This window comes from Ascaphus truei, chromosome 8, assembly GCF_040206685.1.
Source record: "Ascaphus truei isolate aAscTru1 chromosome 8, aAscTru1.hap1, whole genome shotgun sequence".
Taxonomy (NCBI): Eukaryota; Metazoa; Chordata; class Amphibia; order Anura; family Ascaphidae; genus Ascaphus; species Ascaphus truei.
Window position 1 is genome coordinate 11,607,522 of NC_134490.1, and position 26,558 is coordinate 11,634,079.

At 42.0% G+C, this 26,558-nt stretch overlaps 1 protein-coding gene across 23 annotated transcripts in view; it reads right to left on the bottom strand.

Moving 5' to 3' along the window:
* LDB3 (LIM domain binding 3) overlaps positions 1-26,558 on the bottom strand; it is a 154,935-nt gene that overhangs the window by 10,742 nt on the left and 117,635 nt on the right. For 20 of the 23 annotated variants that reach the window (XM_075610532.1, XM_075610533.1, XM_075610540.1 and 17 more), the window contains 5 exons: positions 25,893-25,940; positions 21,457-21,599; positions 5,150-5,558; positions 4,821-5,001; positions 1,346-1,466 (listed from right to left, as the gene is read on the bottom strand). In XM_075610532.1, the coding sequence (XP_075466647.1) occupies positions 1,346-1,466; positions 4,821-5,001; positions 5,150-5,558; positions 21,457-21,599; positions 25,893-25,940 (902 nt within the window). The remainder of the gene's footprint in view (positions 1-1,345; positions 1,467-4,820; positions 5,002-5,149; positions 5,559-21,456; positions 21,600-25,892; positions 25,941-26,558) is intronic. The other 3 variants (XM_075610554.1, XM_075610547.1, XM_075610541.1) reach the window with 1 other exon arrangement.

The following is a 26,558-nucleotide window of genomic DNA, read 5'->3' on the forward strand; positions in this document are numbered from 1 at the left end:
TCGTACGTATGCCGGTCCCTATGTGACTTCACACGTATACCGCATAGCTTGTTGTTTGCAAAGAAGTTTGACGCCTTGTGTCATGTTGAATACCTTGATACAATTTATATCTTTCAAGTATGTTAATATTTATATATTAAGTATTAGTAAATATCTATTATGTGTATAATATAATATAATAGCCACATTGTGAAAATAATACATTTTGTCAACATATATAATAAAACATTCGTGCAGTGTCAAATACATTTTTGGTTGATAAAGAGAAATGTAATTCTGCGCTAACAATATAAACTGACTTTTTGAAAATTTACGCTAAGTTTAACTTGGCGGATGATTTTTTACACAAGTTCAACTTTTATTTGGGCATACAATTGTTTTAGTATACACAATTTAGATTTGTGCATCCCGTTGCGTCAATATACTAGACAAATAAGAATTTTGAAGCTTACGGTGCACATTGAGAAGAGAAAGGTAAGCGTATAGGTGCACATTGAGAAGGGAAAGGTAAGTATATAGGTGCACACTGAGAAGGGAAAGGTAAGTATATAGGTGCACACATGTGCAATATAATATGTGATTGCTGTGTGTCAATTTAACGCCCCGAATGCCATTGGCGACACTTAGTACATTGGCCCCTGTGTGCTGAGCAGAATCTCGCACAAGCAGAGGACCCGTCACGTTCCTCCACCTTCTCTTTGCTTCTACCACAGAGGAGGAAATACGTGATTGGCATACACTGTTTGTTTTGCGGTCCCCTTCAAAAAGAAACATGTTTTCAATTTCCAAAGAAGCCACAAAGCATTTTGTTCTGTAAATCTGAAGACAAAGTTGTTTAGATGAGAAGTGTTTTGTGTGGTTGGTGGGAGAGCACCTTCACAAACCACCTGACATTTGGGAGACTGAAATAGACTTGGTGAAGCTGTGTGTGACATGTGGAAGGACTGCCATGTTTGCTTATCTATACACCCCCCTCAGTGGACCTGTTCGATTCTTAAGCTGCCAACATACCTTACTCGCAGTAAGGCTCCCATCCTCCATAACCTCAAATGAATCAAGTCTGCTAACCTCATCAATATAAATTCCAATAATAGACGGTACCTATACTAACTGAATACAATGTTTTTTATTGTCCTACGTCAGGGGACCAACTCCAGTCCTCAAAGGCCACCAACAGGTCGGGTTTCCAGGATATCCCTGCTTCCGCACAGGTGGTCCAATGAGTGGCTCAGTCCAAGACTGCACCACCTGTGCTGAAGTAGGGATATCCTGAAAACCTGACCTGTTAGCTCTTGAGGACTGGCGTTGTCCACCCCTATGTTAGATACTTAAGTCGCGTACTTACCTTTCTCACAGTAAGGCTCGCCATCCTCCATATGGAAAAGGCTGTTACCAAAGGGCTTCCTACATGCGGCACACACAAAGCAGGTGGTATGCCAAGTCTGCCTCAGGGCATGCATCACTTCCTGGAAAAAGAGAGACAGGAACCACAAGCTTAGAAAAGAGCCAGTCTCCTGAAAACCATAAGGCAAACGCTTCTTCAACACCCTGGGGGTCATTCATTAAGGAAGCTCGTTTGTTTAAACCAGGGTCCTTCTTTTCTTAAAACGATTGCCTTATTTTAACTGATGAACAAAGGAGAAAAGAACCCCAGTGAAGCACTCATACACTGTGTTGAGATGATGGTGTATATTTAAAACTAGATATTTACTTTATTAGAAACATATTAGAACAATGGGGATTATTTTAACTGGCCAACCACTTCCCCATAATCCTCCATTAATTTCATCCCAAATTGTACATTGTGTACTTAGAAACCTAATTTCATTGAATTTTTGACATGTTCGCTGCTGTTAACGGTTAGGAAGTGACCACATATGGCAACATTTTACCCATTCCTGCAGTTGTTTCTGAAGGACTTTTGCATCAGATTTAATTGCTCTCTGGAAAGTAGATCCACCCAGAAACAAATGATTTTCAATGTGTTCACAAACGTGCTGTGCACTCAATATTAGATGCAATTCGCAGTCTGGGCCTTCCCGGTCTGTGTTAAGATCTTATTCTAATTTTAGAGTTGTCATTTAAAATTTGTAGTTTAAATATATATGATAATTTGACTTAAAAAGCTGGAGCAAATACATCACTGATCTTTACACAAAGCAGAGGAAACCATAGAAATGTCATTTACAGGAACGACATATTCTAATGCGTTTATAATACATTTATTTCTAACATGCATGCTCCTAGTAGGAGATTTCGTGTAATAGAGGCATAAAACCCATTATGAATTTTATTTTCCTTTTTATTGTTTTTTTATACCAGATGCCCAAAATAAGGATTTTCAGAGATGCACAACTTTTTATGCTGTAATACAGGGGTGCTCAACTCCAGTCATCAAGAGCCCCAAACAGGTCAGGTTTTAAGGATATCCCTGCTTCAGCACAGGTGGCTCAGTCTTTGATTGAGCCACCTGTGCTGAAGCAGGGGTATCCTTAAAACCTGACCTGTTGGTGTCCCCTGAGGATTGGAGCTGGCTACCTCTGCTGTCATACATTTAGTGAGTCCATTTGTTAAACATGGTAAACTATCTTTTATACAGGGGTTTGATTTATTTACAAGCCATTCAGTCGGTGTAAGACAAACTGAGGGTATTCTGCCATCCAGTTTATGTAAAAAAAAAAACATGTCTTAAAGCAAAAATGTAACAATGATAAAATACTCTTTTCTAAAGAAAAAAAGTTGGACCATTTCTCATTTTGTTTACTCTGTCCAGATAGCAGCCCATCCACACCCAAAGCCCGAGACTAAGCCCCTGGATGGCATGATCAAGAAAATTGATCCTGTTTGATAGATTTTGTTTCTAATTGCAGTAAGGGGCTCAGAGGTTTAGCTCTCATTAACAATTCATGCCCGACTCTTGGCACATGCACGACGAGAATCAGAATGCAGACGTGTCTATGCCAAACATGATGCCAGGTTCCTGGATGTGACGCTCTGCAAACCTTTATTCACTGCCTGTTTGTGATCACTTCTAATCTTACAGATAGAAAGGCATCCCATGTGAGAACCGTTTCCAAGAAATAATTCCTGAGCGCTCGTCATTCCTCAGCTAGAGCCATGAATAAAACAAGATAAGGTCACCCTGTTTTTTTGTTCTTCTGCCAGCCTTGTTCTAATCTAACCAGTGCATTGCGACCTTGTAATGCATTGTTAGGTCTATTCACAGCTTGCAACTGCTATCTGCACAGTCTGTCTGAAGTATATGACCTAGCAACTGACATTCAGCCTTATCTTAAACCTACTGATGGAGTATCCAGAAAGAGATCGCTTCTCATCTCTACAACATGAGATCGATCCCCGGGATTCATCAAGCTGTGATACAGGGCATCGTTTGCACCCCTATCAGGCTGTAACTGCCATTGGCCTGATAGTGCTGCATCAGGGTGCGATACCTCACATCGTAACTTGATGAAACTCGGCCTTAGTCTACACCAGGGGTGGCCAACTCCAGTCTTCAAGGGCCACCAACAGGTCAGGTTTCCAGGATATCCCTGCTTCGGCACAGGAGGCTCAATCAGTGGCTCAGACGTCGACTGATTACGCCACCTGTGCTGGAGCTCAGACTGATTGAGCCACCTGTGCTGAAACAGGGATATCCTGTAAATCTGACCTGTTGACCTGACGTGTTGGTGGCCCTTCAGGACTGGAGTTGGCCAATCCTGTTCTAGAACTATTTTTTGAACTCAATCCCCCCCCTCCGCTTCCAAACTTTGAGACCCCTCTTTTTAGGAAGACTTTTTTTTAGACTTCTATAACAACTTTGGTACACACACCATTCAATAAAGTAAAAGCACTCACCTTCTCAACATTGCAATTTACAATGTTATTATTTTGTTGCCACCGGGGTCTTTAATGCATTGCTTTGCATATTGTTAAGAGGAGGCTAAGAGATATTTAATAGCAGGGGTTAAAATGTTTAAATACCACTTTATGGTATTAAGAGATATGTAATAGTATGTAAACGTTACACCTGAAACACAGGCTTTTACTGTGAAGTATGTCATGAAAAATAAATATAAGGACAATTTACATACAAAACCATTTTTATGCATTTTTATGCATATGCACCTTCAAGTCCGCAGTCTGACAAGCTGGGAACCGTAATCCAAATAAGGCGAAAAGGAAGTGGAGGAAGCTCCATTAATAGAGATATCATTTGATTTATAAGGCGCTAACAATGTGCGCAGAGCTGTATAGAATTACAGCACACAGTAAATTAATGATAAAAAATGGGGATAAGCACACAGGTAAATGGCAACATTGGGCAAAAGGGCCTTCCCCAAAGAGATTATTTAAGAATAAAACACAGTGCTATTGGCCCAGTCTGAATGCCAGGAGAGTACAGTGAGCACCAGCGCTCTTCCACATCCTATCTGGCAAGGAGATTTTATCACAAAACAGTCATCTATTCCAACTGAATCACAAGCTATAATTGGGCCGTCTAATTCTTTGGAGCTGAAGTAATATTTGGATTTGGGACTGAGTTACAGCAGACGTGTTTTAATAGGAAGCCGGACACATTTCCGTGCATACTTTTCCTACACTACCTGTATTTTACTAGTCCCTTTAGGTCTCATGAAAGGTATCACAACCTGCAACACAGCCTGGATTTCCCCAAGACAAACTAAGCTTTTTAGGATGGTGCAGTTAAGGCAACATTTGGATTCAGAGCTTGTAATGAAGACCCTATTCACAGCCAGTGCTTTTCGTGGTCCTCTGGCAGAGAATGGGTTAAGACAAAGTGAGAGCGCTGGACTTACCCCCATGATTTTAGTGTTACATCGGGCACAGGTTGGAGCAAAGAACTGCTCGTAGCAACGCTCACAATACACACTCTTCTGCTCTTCCACAAAGCTCACGTCGGCCAGAGATGTCTTGCAGTGGGCACAGTTAAACTCCTCAGGGTGCCAGGAACGACCCATGGCCACTATGAAAGGACCACTGTAGGGATTACATATAAACCATGCAGAGATTAGTACAGTACTCTTAACCCGCTCGCTGCAGGAGAATTAAGCTTCAGGTGGCTCATTATATATAACACACTAGTATCATGCAGCTCTTCCTAATGCCATCATGTCGCTCTACTTACCGGACGATGCCGTTGCAGTGTCCACAGAGAGGGGTCCTGCTGCTGGCTGGGAATCGCTCAGCACGTTGGATTAGGCCTCGGGGAGCCTGTGCTGGCGATTGGCCTCTGGGTTGAGGGGTATAGGTCGCAGTGGAGATTGGAGCAGGAGGTGGTGGGGCAGCTTTGGGCAGGATATGCTTGGTAATGGACGTGGTAGATTTGCCCGGTGAAAATTTCTGAGAAAAGGTGTCGTCGGTCACCCATGGAGGACGACTGGAAGGTTCCTGCTGGGATGGTGGATACGCAGGCGATGGTGGATACGCAGGCGATGGTGGATACGCAGGCGATGGTGCATAGGCAGGCGATGGTGCATAGGCAGGCGATGGTGCATAGGCAGGCGATGGTGCATAGGCAGCAACTGGGGCAGGAGCTATTTGATGACACCAAGAAGACAAGAGGTGTTATGGCCATGGCTGTCATGTGATGGTACTTGGGAGTATGGCATACCATTACTTTTTCATGTTTACACCCAGGTACTAATACTTTTTCAGTTACAAAATTACAATTCTGCTTGAATTTGAAAGAAAAAGGGGAAAGCCTCCCCCATCTTCATCCTTCTCATCGTTACTATATCACCATCAGATGAAGTCACCCTGCTCATACTTGCTCCCGTACCATGCTGCAACTTTGCGATTAACAAAACATCGCAGTGCTATATCAATGTGATTTAAATGTACTTGCAATGACTCATTTACCAACCTCAGAAACAACAAGCAAAACTCACTCCGAGATTGATCATTTTAACGACGTTTGATGGCTTGAAAAGTGCAGATGATAACTATGTTTTGTACGTACCGCTATTGCAATACTCGCTACTACTTCAAAGAACATACAACAGAATTTGTTGTGTGAGGCGATACATTGAACTGGTCCTGGTCGCAGGGGGAAAGTTTCAACCTTAAAATGAGTCCTCCTACCCTGTAATTTTTAAAAGCGTGAGAAGCAGGGGGTCTCTGGAGCTGGAGTGCTTTCATTTCTGCTTCTGGGACCCCCTGATTCCTGGCATACTTACAGATGAAGGTGCTGTTGTTAGCATCCCCTCCAGAGCACACAACATGGCATTTAAACCTTCCAATAGGAAGCCGTGACATCATTCGTTGCAGCTTCCTACTGGCCGGCCTGACGTATGGATTTAAATACCAGGAAGTAGCTAGCTGCAACTTCCCCGGTAAATCTCAGGAACCAGAAATGAATACAGTTCAGCTCCGAGGAGCCCCCTGGCTTCCCACCTATATAAAAAAAATGGGGGCTAAGAGAGACTGCTCCTTTAAACATCAAACTTTTAGCCATATTGATCCAGCATTGCTGGGTTGTGGGGCATTGTAAAGCACATCCAAATGCCTCAGCATGTGCAGAGAAATCAATGTAAGACACGTGACAATGTGGTGAAGCAGCTTTGGAGAACCTATGCAATACAATAGAAACACTCATGGGTTTCTATTTTTACTGTACTTTGTTTACACACCATCATAACCTAACTGTGTCTGACCTGCCACTTCAGAAGTTGATGGAGCCTGGATTAGTACCTATATTTACCATGGAAAATTACACACATCTAAACAACCCAGGTGTTTTATCATGATTGGCGTTCACACTAGATTTTGTTGCTGAAATCAAGGTGTGGTTTTTTTCCTGAGACAAAACCAGTTTTTTTTTTTTAAAGCAACATGTCAAGGCAAATTCCTTCACTACCTTCAGCCAAAACACCACGAGGCAGCTTACCGAGCCTGCGGGAGGTTCCCAGGCTGGAATGGAAAACATTCAGGTGCTCAGACACGCTCTTTCCTGGCTCCCTTTTTACATCCCCAACATTAGTGGTTGTTAAAATTGCCTAATGTCTACTTTGGTGAAACTCCTTCACACTCTACAGGGGGGGGGGGGGTTGGGGGGTGGTATCCTGCTTCGGTCCAGACTACCATTACACTTAAAAATTGCTAATTGCTACAAACAAAGGTCTCTATATATCAACATAACTCTATTAAACCTCACACAGTCAGTGATTTTCTATTTTGGCCCTTTGCAGTCACTTTCCGCCCCCCCAAGTCTGAAACATTTGATACAAAAATGGACAGTTGTGGAGCAGAAATAAAACACGTTATTTAATCTCTTGGAACCTCCTTCATTCTAAAATACATTCTTTGTTGCTTTACTGGTATTAAAAACAGGTGTTTACTTGGTAGCCGGGTCAGCCAATAGAAAGAAAGAGTATCAAGGTCCTGATGACATGGCAGCTTTCTATTGGCTCACTGGAAGGAAGCTGACCCAGTGGTCTATGTGATCTCAATGACACAAATAAATAGCTGTGATACAAATATGTGAAGATCTAAGAAAATGGGAGGTTCCAAGAACATAAAAAAAAAACAACTGCCCGGATCCGCTCCTGGGAGCCCCCACTTCAGAATATACAAGTCAGTGTGATTCGCAGAGTCAACTGAGGAAAATGAAAAACAGAATTGTATCTGTGTCAGGTAACATCTCGTGACTTCTTATATCGCCCCATATATTACCTCTCAGAACCCCAAAGCAATTCTTCTTGCAACTGCAGCAAAAATATATACTTATTCTAAATGACTATTTTATTTAAAAATACAAACCAATGACAGATCAATGAATTTGAGCTCCATCTCTCTTTTTGAAATACATCACGGGAATGCAAAAGGAGATTACGACCTATATTTACTAAGCGTTGCTATACCATAAGGACACTTCCTGGTTCCAGGAGACACGCAACAGCCCAGAGGAAACCACCCATATTCACTAAGCCATCTTTTGCCATGAGACACCTTACTGTCCATTCAACTCAATGAGTTGTACGGTTTCTTCCAGCACTGGAAGGTCGCTTACGGCAGAAAACTACTTAGTAAAAATGGGCCAAAGTAGTTTGCACAAAACTGGGCTGAGAGCTTTTAACTGTCCATTTGGGGCCTTCAATATATGGGGGGTGGTTTGCTAAGCAACTTTGTCCTATAACACCGCAGCTAGAGAATGATCTCGTTAAGCCCCAAAGCTTTTTGGGGGAAACAAAGCAATAAAAGCTCCACTAAAACATTAAATCTCAAGCATGGCTGCCATTTTTAATTCTGAAACAAACCCCATATCGATTTGAGAAGACACTCCCAGTTCCATCCAATTAAGCCATAAACGTATTTGTGCTTCTTTGGTGCTATATTAACTTGGAAAGTATTGTTATTTTAGCAGCTAAGTGGTTAAATCCTTGAATGCTGATTTTGAGCCCTAACATAGCCATGTAAGTCTCCTGCGAATTCTTCAGTCTGTGGTGCTGCAATGTGCTGTAGCTCCTCAAGTTATGTTGCCAACCATACAAGCTGGTACCCAGGGACTCCCTGGTCTTAGAGAATAGCCCTATTGTGCTGGGACATGAATAGAACCTCGCCTGTATGTTACTGTGATTGATCATGGAGAGATAAAGGAGTATCTCTATGTATACAAAAAATGCATATACAGTCTCTCATTTCCTTTCTATTGTTCCCTGAATGACCCTTTCAATGCTTTTTTCTCTAGAGATAGTGAACAATAGTGGGATAATAATTGTCTAGGACATTGAGCATTATTTATTCCTAATGATCCCAATTAGTTCTGCTCTAAGCCAAGATCCAGCTTGCTGTATCATTAGGATTTTTGTCGTTAATGGCGCTTTCTCAGTAAAACAATAAAAACGTACTGTTTTATTGGTTAACAACAGTAGGGATTGGTAAAGAATTCCCCATGGGAAAGGCGTTTCCCAAATCTACAGGCCAGATCCAGGTCTGCTAACTCAGAGTTAATAAGGAGCCATTATCAGAATCAGGTCCAGCCTTAGAATTTGCGGGGCCCAAGCTGACCCGCTAGTATTGGGTCCCTCCAGGGGATGCTATAGTTTGCCAACCCCAGTTGAGGGGCTACGGAGCCCAGCCCCCCGCTAACTATCGCCTTTGCAATGGAAAATAATTTTGAGCACAATTTCGAGTGTTTATTTTTTTACCAACAATTTGGTTTCAAATGTGGAAAAACGTAGAATTTGTAGGGGTAGCCAACGGCCACAGCAGCCCGCAGGGTAATGAATGACTAATTCCCCCAAATTATTTATTAAGTAATAACTTATAAAACTTGTTAAAACTGTTAAGTATAAAAAGCGGAACTTGAAAGTTTGATCATACACAGTAGACAGCCTACAGCACCCGGTCAGTCCTCCCCCCACCCCTGTCCCCCCACCCCGTCCTCCCATCCTCTTCCCACCCCCCGTCCTCCTGCTCCCCTCCCCTCGCAAACTCCAAGGAGAACCCTTTTATTTTCCGGGATGCTTTTGCTGGCATCTTTGTTGCTTCCCTCTCTGTGTATGGTGCGTGAGGATATTGCGTCCTGTCTGCACTTATATCTTGTGTATCTACCTGTGTGTTTAATGGCTGTGTGTGTCTGCCTCCCGTCCCTGGTGTCTCCCAGGCTCACTGTTATCTGCTGGAGCCGCTGCTGTGCTGTGGGAGGCCGCTACACCTCCTGTAGCTCGCGCGCTGAACTCTTTGGGAGGCGCTCTGGGTTCATACAAGGGCAGCGCTTTGCTGCGGAGACGCTGGGCCATGAGCCAAAGTCTCTACAATCGCCTCACTGTGTGGGGAGGCAAACTGTGCATCAGAGTGTAAGTGGGCAGAGATACCCACCCGGGCATCTCTACCCACCGCCTGACTAGCATTGTAAGGGGACAGACCGGGAAAAGCACCAGGACTCACAGGACCAGGAGGGAAAAACAATACTAATCCCCTTTAGTTCGGTATCCTGATAAAATCAGATTCATTTATTAAAGAAGCCACGTGAATACCCTTGGAAAGAAGGGAGAGTTTTTTGTAAGGCTGGGGTGCTCAACTCTCAAGAAACAGGCCAGGTTTTCAGGATATTCCAGCTTCAGCACAGTTGGATCAATCAGAGGCTCAGTCAATGACTGAGCTTCTGATTGAGTCATCTGTGCTGAAGCAAAGACTAATTGAGCCACCTATGCATAAGCAGGGATATCCTGAAAACCTGACCTGACCATATCCTGAAAATCTGACCTGTTGGGAGGTCTCGAGGAGTGGAGTTGAGGACCCCTTTCAATGAATGCACATGGCATTTTATGATAAGATAAACAGTGTCTCAATCTTGTGACTGCCCGATTACTTTTCAATTTTCTCTTAATATGCGGTGCGCGTTTCGCACCTGAGATACACAGGGTTTGTGCTAATTGAGATCTGCAAAGTATATTCAAATGGTTTAAATTAGCATATATCCCTGATATCTCAGGTGTGTTCACTATGTTTCAGAGGCATCGCTTTACGTGTTGTTTAAAAGCGTCTTTGGGGAGGTATTCAAGTCACTTGGGACTTTACAAACATGGGACATCTCCCTCTCCTATTAAATCTCTGTGTTAACTGTAATGGTCCGTGGATATGCATTGGTACAGGGAACACTGTTTTGCGTATCATTTCACACCTCTGTAATGCCCTTCCCCCCAATATCTGACTGGCACCCGCTCTCTCCACCTTTAGAACCTTTCCTAAATCCCACCTCTTTCACGAAGCTCATGGGTAGTTCCGCTGGCATCTCATATGCACTGACCCGGACACCCTGCAGACGCACTTACCAGCACACCCTCCTACTGTCTCTGTCTCCCCATTTACCACTTAGATTGTAAGCTCTTCGGGGCAGCGCTTCCTTTTCTTACTGTTTTATGTCTGAAGCCCTTTTTCCCACTATGTGTTATATTATGTCACATGTATTGTAAAGAGCTACTGTATGTACCTTGATGGTGCTACAGTATATAAAATAGAGATATACAGATATACATATATACATATATAAGCTGCCTTTACTGTTAACCCAATGCCCATTCTGGCTGAAAACATTGAACTTTGAAGATACACCACCTAATATGTATTTCTTTTTGAAATTTTTGTAACATTATGGAGTTGAAGCAGGGGGTCTCCTGAGTTGAACTGTGTTAATTTCAGCTCTGGGGCCCCCTGCTTTCCAAGATACTTACCTCCATAGGGGGTGCCGGTAGCAGCTGCGTCTGGGCTGTGTGGGGCTAGTGAAATGGCGGGTTTAAAGTGCACGCGGGCCAATAAGCGCTTGGGATGTTATCCCTTGTGGCTTCCTGTTGGTATATCTGTATCTGTCTCCCCATTTACCAATTAGACTGTAAGCTCTTCGGGGCAGCGCTTGGGACGTTATCCCTTGTGGCTTCCTGTTGGTATATCTAATCGGGGGCTTTATACATGCAGAGTTACAACCAGCACCCCCTGCGGAGGTTAGTATATCGGTGATCTGAAATGAAAGGGGTTCAGCTCCAGAGACCCCCTATTTCTCACCTGGTAGCCCCCCCCCCCCCCACCACACACATGTTCTGCTCCTTTAAGTCCATAATGGTCCTTGGTGGATCTGCACATAAGTTTCAAAGCAGATGGCAAATGTTTTAGGAAATCCATATTATAAATCAGACCGGAAACTAAGTGACAACAATTGAGCACTCACTTGTACGTCACTACCCAGAATCCCACTGTAGCTTCACCACTGTCTGACAATGGGAGAGTGAAGCGCACGTTGAAGACCTACAATATGTTAATGGGTATTCTATCTCTGCAATGCATGTCTTCAAAAATGATCAATGATATTCTAACGACAATCACTCAATATAGATTTTATGTCTAACTGAAAACTGATGGTGTAAGCTGTTTTCATCAAATAAAACCCTACAGACTGCAAGCCCCAGTGTCTGCTCCCGTTAACTGATCTTTCTGGTCGCTGCTATTTTTTTCTACTATTCCAAGCAATCCACGTTTATATTCAGATTCTGCCCGGTGTAACCTATCACACGGGCAAGGAGGGTAGCCGGTAGTTACCGCGCAAGCCTTTTGGGATTCCCAAGACCTTTTATTCTTCCCATGTATATATTTGGCTGAGCAGAAATGTGCCAATAATCTCAATACAAATGCACAAAATGAAGGTATTCCATTGAATAAACGACACACCTGAAATGTCTGCTAATCAAAATATGCAAACACAAACAGGCCCCTGCACTGAAAGACATTAGGGCCAGATCGATTAAACGGTAATAAGCTTTAACATACCCTATACCCACTCAACACTATCATAGTCTAATGCAGGGGGCACAAACTGGGAGGTGAGAGATTTTCTGTGGGGGGCGCGGCGCTTACAGAGGCCCCGTGCTATTCCCCAAAGCATTAAAATTAAATGCTGGGGATCTCGCGCGAAGCCTCTGTAAGTTTTCTTACCTTGTCTCCGGCGGCTTCTTACGACGCGTCGCCATGGCAATGTGACGTCACATGACCTCAGAGTGCCTGAGACAGGGGGGGTGGGCGCAGAGGGAAAACTTTGCGCATCCCTGGTCTAATGAATAACCCTCACTGGGAAATCAGCTAAAACTAATAATAGAACTAATAAAAAATTAGGACTTGAGTGACCTGGGGTTATCTTGTAGTTGTGGGCAAATTTAGCATACGTTGGTTAAATTATGTAACTAAAAGCATTATTTCTATTAAGTAATACTTAAATAATTACGTACTGTTGGTTCTTAGTATGTACTTGGTTCTTAGTATGTACATGTACATGTAAAAGCCGGCACCACGTTGCAGTTTGCACAATGCGTTTGAAACATGCACCACTTGCCCATATTTACTGTACTATGCTTTGAAGTATCTTGCCTGTGCTGGGGAAGATTTTAAAGAGACAATCCAAGCAGCTTAAAAATAATAATATATCTATTTTTATAGATGCAGCTTTTGATTACCTTTATTGAAAACGAATTAGCTAAGCTGCTGATCGATTCGTTCTCCTGCGATCGATCAGCAAATATCCTGCTTCCCAGGGTTTACTAATTGGCGGCCTTTCAGTTCCAAATCAATCCTTTAATCAGTGCAACTCAGCAGCTACAATGTATTCTTATATTAGTAAAGTAACATTATCTACTGTTACAGTTTGCAGCTCAAACTGCTGGGAATACTGTCAACACATTATTACAAACAGGAAAGTGTTGCAAAGGTCTTGCACTGTTGAGGAAGTGTGCTAAAACATGCTATAGAAATCAAAAGATGCTCAGTGTATTAAAACTCATAAAAAATTGCATTGAGTTGAATAACATATTTTTTTGTAAAAAAAAGAAAGTATTATCTAATTCCGCAGACCTGATTAAAAAAAAACATATAGGGTACTGCTTGGATTCTTCTTTAATACCCTGCATTTGAATGGAGCGGATTTGTTGCTTGGGGAAGCAGCTTCAACGTTTAACCCTTTGAGTGCCGGAGAGGCCGCACTTTATACACTGAGCCGATCTGAGCTGCCATAAGCAGGTCTGACTAAGAGACCTTAAACAAATGCCTGAAATTTAGCACAGAGGATTTTGACATGTGACACAGGCCCAATGCATGGGAATGGAGACATCGTGATACACCAGCCCCTTGCTATTCTACAAGGAAACATGTTCATATGTCTGCCACCTAGTGGAGCTTTGTGAGAAGTCCTTTGTGCAGCACCACCCCATGCCGCACACCTTCTGGCTTCTGGGTCACGTGATCAAAAGTGTAGTGATCACATGACCACGATCCACCCCAATGTCAGGAAGGGAAGAGGAGGTCGTACACCTGTTCTGACTCTCCCAATGAAACGAACAAAACATTGATGACGTAAAAGCCCTCAGGAGGTCACTTCATACGATGTTGTCACGGGGAACCCAAAGTGGCTTTATAATTACTACCTAAAAATGTCACAAAGCCAAAATAATTCACTTCTAATTTTGAGGACTGAAAGTTTTATTCGCCAAAATAACTAATAAGATTTTTTTTTTGTCATAGAAAAAGTTAAAAGTTTAAATATACAAATACTTATACTTATCTGATTTTTACAAAATGTGTTAATCAGCTCTGTGAAAAATGTCATCCTTTTTCACATTAAAAAAAAAAAACCATTCTGTGAAAATAGTCATTTTACAGTTTTTTTCTATTTAAAAAAAAAATCCCAGGTCACATGATCAATTGGATCTACCCATTGGTCATGTGACTGTGCCCATAAGAACTAGAAGATAAGAGATGTTATCTGGAAACATAATCGGGGAGTTATTAGAGTGATCTGTGCTATCATGCCCAAATCATCGATATTGGGCTTTAATGCCTCTACCTCCAGAGACCTTTAAACCTGCATATTAAAATAATTCTCAATTTTTCTTCTCCTCATATCTTCTCCCTCAAGTATTGCTGAATGCCCATTTAAAGATTCTATTATTATTAATAATAATAATAATAATAATAATCTACTAACCTCCTTTCTTTTTATCATTGTAATGTCCTTGAGTTTTAGAATTCCCATCCGTGTTAAATTCTGTAGTTTAATTCTGCAATGTTGCTGAAAACGTGCCACCCCGGGAGGTTAAAATGGCAGCCGCCACTCTCACTCATTAAAAGAACAGAGGTTTCCATAGTAACATCTGATGTAACATGAAAACGCAGCCAAAAAAAAAAGGGGGATTTGAATAACTGAAAAGTAAGACAGATAGCTCAGAGCAACATGAACCAGCAGATTATATTATATCTTCAATTGTGTTTTTTTTTTTTTTCTATTGCTGCTTTAACCCTTTGGTTGCCCTATAGACATAGCTACTAAGTCATGGGGTGTGGCACTCAGGGGGCTCTATGATGTAGTAATTATGCTCCACAATCAGTGGCGGAGTGACCACAAAGTGGTCACCTGACCGTGACTTACAGAGGGGCCGTAGCACTGGTGCCGAAGACTGTCCATCACTAAGAGGGTTAAAGTACCACATGATGGTACACTAAGATCAAAGGAGATTAGAGTATCAATCTTATTGTAGCACCATCTCAGGGCCCATAAGTAATTACAGTGCCCTCTAGTGAGATATTGTATGAACTACATCTTTGTCAAACACATTTCAGTAAAAATTCTCCAGCAAATAAAAATCTCACTTGTGAGCACAGTCACATGTCTCAGACAGGTCTGCAACCCTGCTATTCCCCATTAGCTCTTGGCATGCAAGGCTTTCACTGCAGCAAGGTATTCTGGGAAATGACATGCACTCAGTGTCACCTTTTACCTCATGTCCATTTTAACATGGAGCCCAAACTCACAATAGCTGTGTTTAGACACTCTCATGATGTAAACCTAACTGAACATCACGTGAAGCCTAACGATGTATCGTCCAAGGCCAAGCACGTAACCTTAAGTCATGTTATCTCATGTTAGAACACTGTGTTAACTATAACCGCCGTTAGTGATAATTAAACGCAAAAAAAAATCCGGAAAAGACGAATCAACGTTTTTGAGACTGATTCGCGCAAACCAAACGGCCGAACCGCCAAAAACCTTCGCCCATCTCTAGGTGTAACTCCAGCTAGGCATGAGTTGCCCAACACAGTATTACTTCTAGCGTTGATTTCCTCTCCTACAGTATCTTTCTCAGCTTTAGTTAGAGACATATAGGGGCCTATGCAGAGAGGATCGTGAATAAAAATCTCCATTGCTATAAAAGTTGAAAAGTCTGGCGTGTTTATTTCTCCATATGCAGGAAGGCAAAAGCGGCACGATTAGCAGAATGTGTTATTATGGCGATTATACGTGAGTGCTAATCTCGGCATCAGCAACGGAGGTACTAGCATACGGCGAAAATTTGCCTGCATGCATTGGTATGCTGCGCGCGCGAGTCTCGCGAGACTTCATAGCAATTTGGCGCTCAAATTCAAAACGACACTACAGTGTCCTGTCAGAGCGTTGCACACACTCGTTGCTTACATAGGCATAGCACATAAACGGCTGTTGTGTGGGGCTAACAGTTATTGTGCAATATTAATGCTGACCATTGTGTACTAATATATTGAGTGTGCTACAATAACTGTTGGCATTGCACGAAGTTACATACATTCATCAAGGTTCAGTAAAATATACTTCTGTAGCGATTAGACCTCATTTTGCAACATATCACTATGTCAGGGGTGCAAAGAGGTACTATTAGACAAAGGGGTGCTTCAGCTAACACAACTGTTTCACGGTTGTATTAGCTAGACCTTCAACGATATACTATCACATAACTTACGAACAACATAGCCTAACTGCTTGCCACATGTGATTAGTGATGAGGATAATATACAATACAATCGTGAGATTGGACACAGTTTCCCTAACACGTAGCTACGAGTCTCATATTACATAAATGACATCCCCACAATGGGGAACAACGTTAGAATCATACAAGTATACATTGGCTACAGTTTTACCTTCATACAATACTTAAGTTCCTCAGCAGACTACGTGACAACATGCTGCTGTTATGGTTTCAATGACATATAGCAATATATATATATATATATATATATATATATATATATATATATATATATATATATATATATATGAATATATGTATATATATACACATATATTAACATATATATATTTTTATATTCAGGTGGGTACAAACTGTATCCTTACCTATATAAATATATGTTAAGAAATAAAACTTGCTAAACACATGCTGTCACATACACATGTGTGTAGCAACATGAAGCAGAAGATGTCGTACAACACACCGGTATAGATTGTGTGAACACATGATATGCATTAAAAATACATTGTACAAGCTGTACGGTTTCTGCAGCATATGAGCCAATGGGTCATGTTTAATGTAACAAACATCAGTAAGGTAATGAACGAATTGATAAGGTAATTGTTAACATAAACAGTCCCTGCATGCCGAAACATTTATTTGCGTACATGTAACCTAAACTTTTGTTGTATTGGTATGCCTGCTTCAGCACAGAACCTTATAACACACACATGTTAGCGCAAAATAATTGTTGTACATATGGTTATCAAAAAAACGCTGTCTGCGACGATCCTATACTTGATTTCACTGTAATATTTACTATGTACCTGAGCATGGACATTGCTGAAGTTACCTACATGTATTAGAAGTCAGAGGACAACGGTGTTAATCAGAGATATGCTCGGTAATGCTGTGACTGTATCGCATGTTGTTTATCACTTCCGCATCACGTGATCGCATTCTTCACATTCTGGCAGAGAACCAATCAGCCCTTAAAGGGGCCACAATCTACAAAAGTTGCGCCTCCTTCGCACTGTCGCCTCTCAGGTAAATTAATGCTAACCACCTGCGCTTTTAATATTACAGTATAACTCATCTGAAGAACAACACACATTCTTCGTAGTTGTCCACGTATCCACAAGTTTATAGCCACCATACGTGTATTCTTTATAAAATTCAGCTATACGATTTGCTGAAAACTGTTTAACCACTGACATGTTCACCATCCTCTGCCACAGCTTCCCCTACTATAGGCGCCTGTATGCCCCATGTTGTTGCAGTTTGAACAGCATCTTCAAAACTTACTATTATAGAGGTGGGCTCATTAAAAATGGCGTCCCACTTTGCACAGGTCGGCAAAACCGTTCACTCAGAAGGCTGACTAAATGGGTCTCTGACCTACACAATTACGCTGGTCTGCTCTGGGGACCATAAGGTTCATCACACGAACTGTACTTTACATAGTTATGGTCCTGCATTACAGTAGCGAATATGGCGCTGACGCAATAAATGTGTAACACAAGAGTACAATGTAAATGTTAAACACTTCACAACAAGACACATATGTAAACACAAACATACATCACTGTCGTGATGTTTTTATGTATGATTACTTTGGTGCTTCTTAAAGGTTTTACAATGGTTACATAGTTCACCGGTACTTTCAAAGCAAAGACTAATTTTTCATATGACATTATTCACACACTAAAACAGAAGGATGAAGTTCTTATTTACTATGTCCATTGGTAGACAAACAACATTTTTAATGCTGAACTGTCATTGAACTCGAACTTAGACATGTCATGTCCCACTTCACCATTAATGACATATTTATTACTGAAGGCTTATCTAACAACCATTTTCAAGCACCTGCACTCTGCCCACATACTGCCCCTGTAACAATAACACCCAACCACGGGAGTATAAGCCTACCGTTACGTTAACACACAAACCAGGGCTACGTACTGAGCCTTCATGAAACCCCCCAAGTACCTACAATAAAAAAACATGTGTCATTCTGCGCTAACATAGGCTTTGCCATTGCCTTCCGTTTGCATAAAAAAATATTATAACAGATGCATAAGTCATGTTATTTTGACATACACATATATCTATATATATATATATAGATATATATATATACTTGTTAATGTGTATATAAATGATATATTTGTTACTTTATAACAATATACATTATGCACTATTGTATATTTCCCATTTTCTACATGCTCTTGTCACTGTTACATTCTTACTGTTACCATGGTACTTACCTGCAGACAAACCACATGTTTGTGTACATGTTCACAAACATCATAAGTAAGACATCTTTATTTATTGTCAGGTACTCACTTTTGAACTATGTTCACGCATTTATAACACAGCAACCAGTATGACACTTGTGACAGGGTCACATTTTTTACTGAGCCACATCTTTAGTTTTCACACACATGTGAAGGCAATTGTGTTCACCAGGGCTTTTTTTTTATTGTGAACGTGCTAACAATATTTTGTTACATATCTATGTTTTGTAGTCTCTTTAACAATTAGGGAGCTGAGTAAAGTACTTTCATTCATACCTTTTGTGAACGATCAGCTGATAAACTTGTTGAGAGGGAGGGGGGGTGTTCATTGATGGTGCATATATTATACTTTTTTAACCCTTCTTGAAGTGATTGGTTTGCTGCTATTACTATTAATTACAGGGGACAGGGTTAGAAAATAGTAAACGTTTTGTAAGAATCACAGCTGGTGTTTCGTGTCTGTTGTGTTAGTGACAGCCATTAATGGCATGTCACGCAACAGATAGTGCCGATTTTTCGTGCCGTGCTCATTTGCCGTGTTCAGCGCCGACACTCACTCCCAAATGCCGAATTTATGCTATTATCCCTTTCTGCATATGGCGGTATTAACAACATGGCGCTATTACTCTAAAACACTGTTCTCGCCAACACTTTGGCGGAATTCAAGCTCTTTAAATTTCACGCGGCTATTTCTTGTTTATTCGCCAGACACACGCGGCTCTCTGCATACAGGAAGCAATTCTTGGCGAATACATGCACAACGCCATGTATTCGCAGCTCTCTGCATAGGCCCCATAGAGTCTAGAACGGAGTAACACGCAGACATACCTAACATCGCTACGCTAATGAGATATAGATAGTTGTTTTTGCATATAAGTAGCTTTGTGGATATGGCTTCACCTCAGGGAAAATAATGTCTGCTCCTGATATAGGTGACGTGAATTTATGAGCCCTGATTACCTGAATTTTGTGGATTTAGCCCCAAGATGCGATTCTCAATAATTGTATCGCTCTATACTTACGGTCATTCACTAAGAGCAACAACTCTAATTGCCTAGAACAGGAGTGGCCAACTCCAGCTCTAAGGGCCACCAAGAGGTCAGGTTTTAAGGATATCCCTGCTTCAGCACAGGTGGCTCAATCAGTGCCTCACTCGTTGAGCTACCCACTGTAGAGAAATAGTAAGAGAATAAAACTTGCACTACTGAGCAGCTTTGGGGAGGAATGCTTTACTCCATTTTGCAGACTGGTATCTTAACCCTGTACACCAGGGGGCGCCAACTCCAGCCCTCAAGGGCCACAAGGGGTCAGGTTTTCAGGATATCCTGCTTCAGCACAGGTGGCTCAATCAGTGGCTCAGTCTTTGACTGAGCAACCTGTGCTGAAGCAGGGATATCCTGAAAACCTGATCTCTTGGTGACCCTTGAGGAGTGGAGTTGGCGCTCCTCACCTACTAGTATATCCCCTAAAACACGAGTGCGGTAAACATGTGTGTGTGAACAGAGATCCCTGAAGAAGTACTGTAATAGTACGAAACGCGTTGGATAAGAGGACGCTTCTTTAGCACTACCCACTGTGCATTTGTATCCTGTATACACCCTTTATTAATCTCCGTTCCCGCCCGCTGCCACCCTGACCGGCTGAGATTGTGAAGACGCTACCAGGTGACGTCATTGACGTGCGCCGGAGTCTGACGTCACACGCCGAGAGATACAGGGTGAGAGCCTGTCTCGCTGGATCAACAGCCGCACAACAGACGAAATCTACTGGGCTGCTGAAACTGGATGCCGTGAGCCTGTCCCGCTGAAACAACAGCTGTGAAGTAGACGAATTCCACCGGACTACTGCAGCTGGATGTCGGGTTAACACCATACACCACAGCAGCCGTGATCCACCAAAGGAGAGGGGAAGGAGAGATTATCCACCTGACGATTGCCCGTTCCACCCGTGGTTCTGATTGGTAACATGTCCATATACATGTACTGCCAGTAATTATTTTATCTGATGTACGTGCAATACTCACCTGTTATACCAATATAATTTTATATTCATACTACACTATGAGGTCTTTTGCGCTGTTTCTTTTGTATTTGAACAGAGAACTGCAGCATTTCTTACACAGCAGCATAATTATGGACAGGTAAAGTACTCGCCGCCCCCCCACCAGACCCTTTTTTGCCTATGTTACTTTTCTTCTCGTACTGTTGCTTTAGCATTCTGCACGGTCTCTAATCGCTGGTTTCTTCTTCAGTGGAGTTTGATTTATATCCGACTTGAACTTTCTTGGACCCCCAAATCTGACCTGGGCATATTCCCTCTTCTCCCAGCTTCCTTTCTGTAACGCAGTATGGGCCTGTTTCCCAGAAGCACACCTGCACTCCTGTAATACCTATTAAATCATAACTCAATATAAAACAATGACATCCTACTTAAGACACTGTAATGCCTTTTCCTTATGAAACCAAACGGATGCCTTTGCTTAGAAACATGAGTTGGACTCTAACAGGATGTTATTTTCTTTTACAGTATGGCACTCAAAATGATCTGAGTATGAGTGGCCAACTCCTCTCCTCAAGGGCCACCAACAGGTCAGGTTTTCAGGATATCCCAGCTTCAGCCTCTGATTGAGCCACTTATGCTGAAGCAGGGACTGATCAAGCCACTTTGCTGAAGCAAGGACTGATTGAGCCACCTGTGCTGAAGCAGGGATAATCTGAAAACCTGACCTGTTGGTGGCCATGGAGGACTGGAGTTGGCAACTCCTCCCATAGAGGGTTCCTTGATTTACAAACAAATACCTTACTTTAACACAGGGGACTGTTGATTTAAAGATGTGAAAGTTGGTGTAGTTTGCATGTCCGCAGTGGGCTTACCTTGACTTGGTTGGTAGACTGAAGGCTTGATGCTGGCAGTGGTGACAACTCTAGGTTTGGCAGCAGTAGCTGGAGCCTCGTGGACCCCATAAGGAGTGGGACCCTTGGAAGCGGTCATTGAAGAGTAGGCCTGGGTAGAGCCACTAAAAGCAAAGAAAGGAGCAAGATAAATACCAAAGCTCAGGCACTTTGTGTTATCTAGTTATGGACTTGGAAGTCAGTGTTTTTGTTTCCATAATTCTGTTGCTGTTTTTACCCCCAAAACAGCTTCAATTTTACAGCAGAGGTATATATGATTTCCCAAATGGGTATCACTTCTATATTCTCAATTGAACCAACATTTAAGTTCTTCTGGCAAAAGGGTGTACACGTTGGTCCAATAAAACGGTATCTTAGAACAGAATCAGTTTGGTTACTAGTTCCTTTATCTGAGAACCAACTGGCATGACAAAATTGGGAATACCGTTATAAGCAAGTGGCTCTGAACATATGGTCTTCTGCTTTTAAACCCCAGCTAAGTTTCAATAAAAAAAACCCGAAAGGATTATTTCCCCTTTTATGCAACACAAACAAGCAGTGTTATGGGATAAACCTGCTAAATAAGACACAGAAGGTTCATGCATTTGATGCTTTCCTGTACCAAGTCATCACATACAGAAAGTCACAGAAAACAACATCTATATTAAAAGTAATAGGTTTGAAAAACAAAAGAGGGACACATGGTCTTTATAGACATTAGAAAAATTGAGCAATGTTGGTTAGCGGCCAGAAAAGTACTGATTCACAAAGCAATGCAGTTACATGAGGAACACACATGGCACAATCCATGAACATCTTAATCTTAGTGGTTTATTCATTCAAACGCCTATAGTGCTGATCGGGGCACTATTGCATGGGGATTCCAGTGGAAATGAATGGGAGTGGCCATGCAATTGTGTCCCACGATCAGCAGTATCGCAGTTTAAGGATGACCCTACAAACGGAAGCTAAAGATCTGACTGCCACATGGTTGGAACAGTTTGATCTTGGTGTAATATATTCCAACTGGGTTAGAAGTTGCCATTTTAAAGATAACTGAAGCCAATGTTTCTTCCATGTGTTAGAACATGTACAGTACTGCCTTTGGCCACACCAGGGTATAATAATCAGTGTTCGACAAACCTATACATTTGCTCGCCCCGGGCGAGTGGATTTAACCCCCCGGCGAGTAAATATTGGCCCAAGCAGCACACGTTTGGTACTAGGTGCTGAGTAGATTTTTTTGTGTGGCGAGTAGATTTTTTGGTGATTTGTCAACCACTGATAATAATCATTACTTTACAGCATCTGGGTTGGAGCGATGCAATACTATGTGAAGCTGTCTCCCCTCCACATTCATTTGAAAGGGCCTAAACTCTTTCCCAGTTGTGGGATCCTGATTCACATCAAATATTTGAAGGCAAGAAATTGTCCACCTCCTTCTCCTTGAATATGTTAATGGAGTTAGTGGCTCTGAAAATCTTACATTCAGGCTGAAAAAGCATCGACTTTGTACTCGAGCAGGATGGAGATGGTGATCAATGTGTGATTTTACCATGATATCTGCCAAATTTGTCATGCTCAGGCATGCTGGATAAAACTATAACGCAGTGAACAATAGGTAACAACCACCTGGAAGACCAGTATGGCACTGGGCCAGTTTGAACTCACCCCAAACTATAGCTCTATGAACATTGTGCAGCTTATGAAAATGTTGCATTCTATTAAATCAGTCTTCCCCTTTTTTGAGTACCTCTATTTTTTAAGTTTGCTGAATAATGTAAAGCAGTAAAACTACATTTCCTCATTTTTTTTATTTTCTTCTTATTTTTATATGTAAAGCATGTGACAATGTACAGTATAATTCTACGTTGTTACCTAAACTAGCAATCATTTGGTGCTCCTGTTATAAATCTATAAAAATCCTGATTGTGTGCCTAACGAAATGGCCTTCTAACGTTGTGTTGCAGTCTGTGAAATGCTGCAGCTGATATGTAACATTATATTACTAAGTGCAACACATTATTGTTACAGCTTTCAGAGTAATAGACAGTCTGCTGTTTGGAACACAGCAACAGATCTGTTTGTGATACTTTGTTGACAAAAGGGCAGAGCTCAAAAAGGTGGGTGTGAGAGCCTCTTTCAAAAGAGGAAGTGGATGTGAATTTCTAAATGGTTGCTGTTGCAACCAAATGATAATCATTACATGATGTAATACTACAGAACTGATGCATAATTATTATTTTTTTAAACATAAAAATGTTCATGTTTTGTGCTTTAAGACAGGGGTGTGCAAAGTGGGAGGAGACTTTCTGGGGGCGCGCGGCTGTTACAGAGGCCCCCGCGCTTCCCCAAAAGCATTTAAAATAAATGGCGGGGATCATGTGAGGCCGCTGTAACTTTTACTTCCCTTCCCTTCCAGCGACGCGTCTCCATGGCAGCCCGACGTCAAATGACGCCGCTGTGGTCACGTGACGTCACATCACCCCACAACGTCATTTGACGCCGGAACCGTGCAGGGAGGGGGCATGCGAGCCAGAGGGGAGAGGAGACAGGAGGCCGCGTGTAAGAAACTTTGCGCACCCCTGCTTTATGACATGCTGAGTAACTTTCAAAATGTTGCACTAAAAACCAGTCTGAAAATAAAAATATCATAGAAAATACAGCCTTTTAATTTTGCTAGGGGTCTGACGAGGGCTTATACCCCAGCCTGGAACATTATAATAATGGTGACCTAAACTTATTCGGCGGGTTTAGTGAGAGGACGAGCGTAATTATAATTTGGTGAGAAGATGGATAGCATTCACTTAACATGCAGTAACTTCCATGCAATTGAAAACCTCTGAACACCTCATTCGTCCTACTTCTCCCCATATTAAAGAAGGGCGGTGATTCATGAGATGAGAGATCTGGAGCTATACCAGGGGGTAGCCAACTCCAAACCTCAAGAGCGGCCAGCAGGTCAGGTTTTCAGGATATCCCTGCTTCAGCACAGGTGGCTCAATCAGTGGCTCAGTCAGGAAAAAATAAAAGAGCGGCGCCAAACCAAGAACACAATGTAAGGATATTAAAATAAACAGTACTTAGTCCCGCAGCTAGAGTCCAAAGGAGGTTATTCCAACTCCTCCACAGGAGAACGTTTGGAAAGAAATAGAGTCCTCCAGTGTGTGGTTTTATATTCTCATCCCCAGTGTGCATACATGGAAACAAGAAAAAAGGGAGAAACACATACCACAAACAAGTGGTGTAATACAGGTAGGTATCACTATAGATGGAACAGAAAGGCGTGAGGTTAGAGAACTTGACACTTGCCTGTGCTTAGTTCCCACCAGGTGTACTCCTCCAAATTACCTTCAAGGGTGTCTTTAGAAATAGAGAGGAGAGGGACATAGCATAATAACGTTTTTATTCACAATAGATAAATAAAGATAAAAGGTGCATTCACAAATGGTCAATTGTAAAGGCTTTGTGGATTGGTTTTCCAGCGTTCACTCCTCAGTGCAGTCTCCCCACGTGGTTCCCTTCTCCTGAGATGTCTGTGTGGTTGCCGTTTCAGCTTCCAGTCACCAGCTTCCTCTCACGGTATGCAGAGGCCCCTCCAAACTTGTGCACAGCCTGGTGTAGTCTCCCTGGTCTCGTCCCTCGTTCAGGACTCGGTGTGCGCATGCGTGCGTGTCACATGACTGAGGAAGCCAACTGGCGAAATGCGTTTGATGTTTTGGACATTCTGAGCCACCGTACCTGAAGGAGATAGTACTCTGCCCAATCAGCGCTACGAACCAGCAAAGACACCCACGCATGCGCACACCAAGTCCTGAACGAGGGACGAGACCAGGGAGACTACACCCGGCTGTGCACAAGCCTGGAGGGTCCTCTGCATACCGTGAGAGGAAGCTGGTGACTGGAAGCTGAAACGGCAACCACACAGACATCTCAGGAGAAGGGAACCACGTGGGGAGACTGCACTGAGGATTGAACGCTGGAAAACCAATCCACAAAGCCTTTACAATTGACCGTTTGTGAATGCACCTTTTATCTTTATTTATCTATTGTGAATAAAAACGTTATTATGCTATGTCCCTCTCCTCTCTATTTCTAAAGACACCCTTGAAGGTAATTTGGAGGAGTACACCTGTTGGGAACTAAGCACAGGCAAGTGTCAAGTTCTCTAACCTCAAGCCTTTCTGTTCCATCTATAGTGATACCTACCTGTATTACACCAGTGGCTCAGTCAGACTGAGCCACTGATTGAGCCACCTGTGCTGAAGCAAGGATATCCTGAAAGCCTGACCTGCTGATAGCTATTGAGGACTGGAGTTGGCCTCTCCTGGTCTATACTCTGCAGAACAACACTCTTAGTCACAAGTTTGTTAGATTTCTTCTCATTACATTATGTATCACCCTTGACTTAGTAATACCTCATTTTTGACTGGTAGCTGGTAGAAAAGGAAGCTTGTTGATTCAGACTAAAAAGGAACAAAAGTTTATCTCAATTACAACGTGTTTAACAGGTCATGCTGATGATAAAACACTCACCCAGAGTTTGATCACAGATATATTCAAACAAACGTCAATCAAATCATACAGTTACAGGACCAAAAAAACATGTAGGTGAAATTATACAAAAATGCAATTAAAATACATTACTTACCAAAAGTCAATGCAATTTAACAAGAACTTGTGCTATGACCTCATTTCAATCTAGGCTTAACCAACAAGCTATAAAGCATGCATTTGTAGTTCAGTTCAAAAATGTGTTTTACATCGTAAAATACTTCTTGATAAATAGCTTTAAGCACTGGATGTCACAAAGGGTATGCGGAAATGAATGGGTTAATGATATCAGAACACTTTGGTATCCAGGTAGCAAGGATCTAAGCTGGAAGAGCACAATTGCTTGATCAGATTTAAACAAATAAGTCTGCATGTATATGGAATGAGACGTACACATCACATTTTCTTACCCTCTTTGCACTTATGGAGAATATTGCAAAATGTAAAAAAAATCTCTTCACTGAGCTACATGCAGACATTTGCCTATTAATTTCTGTCAGAATAAAACCATAAGAGGTTCAATCCCACTT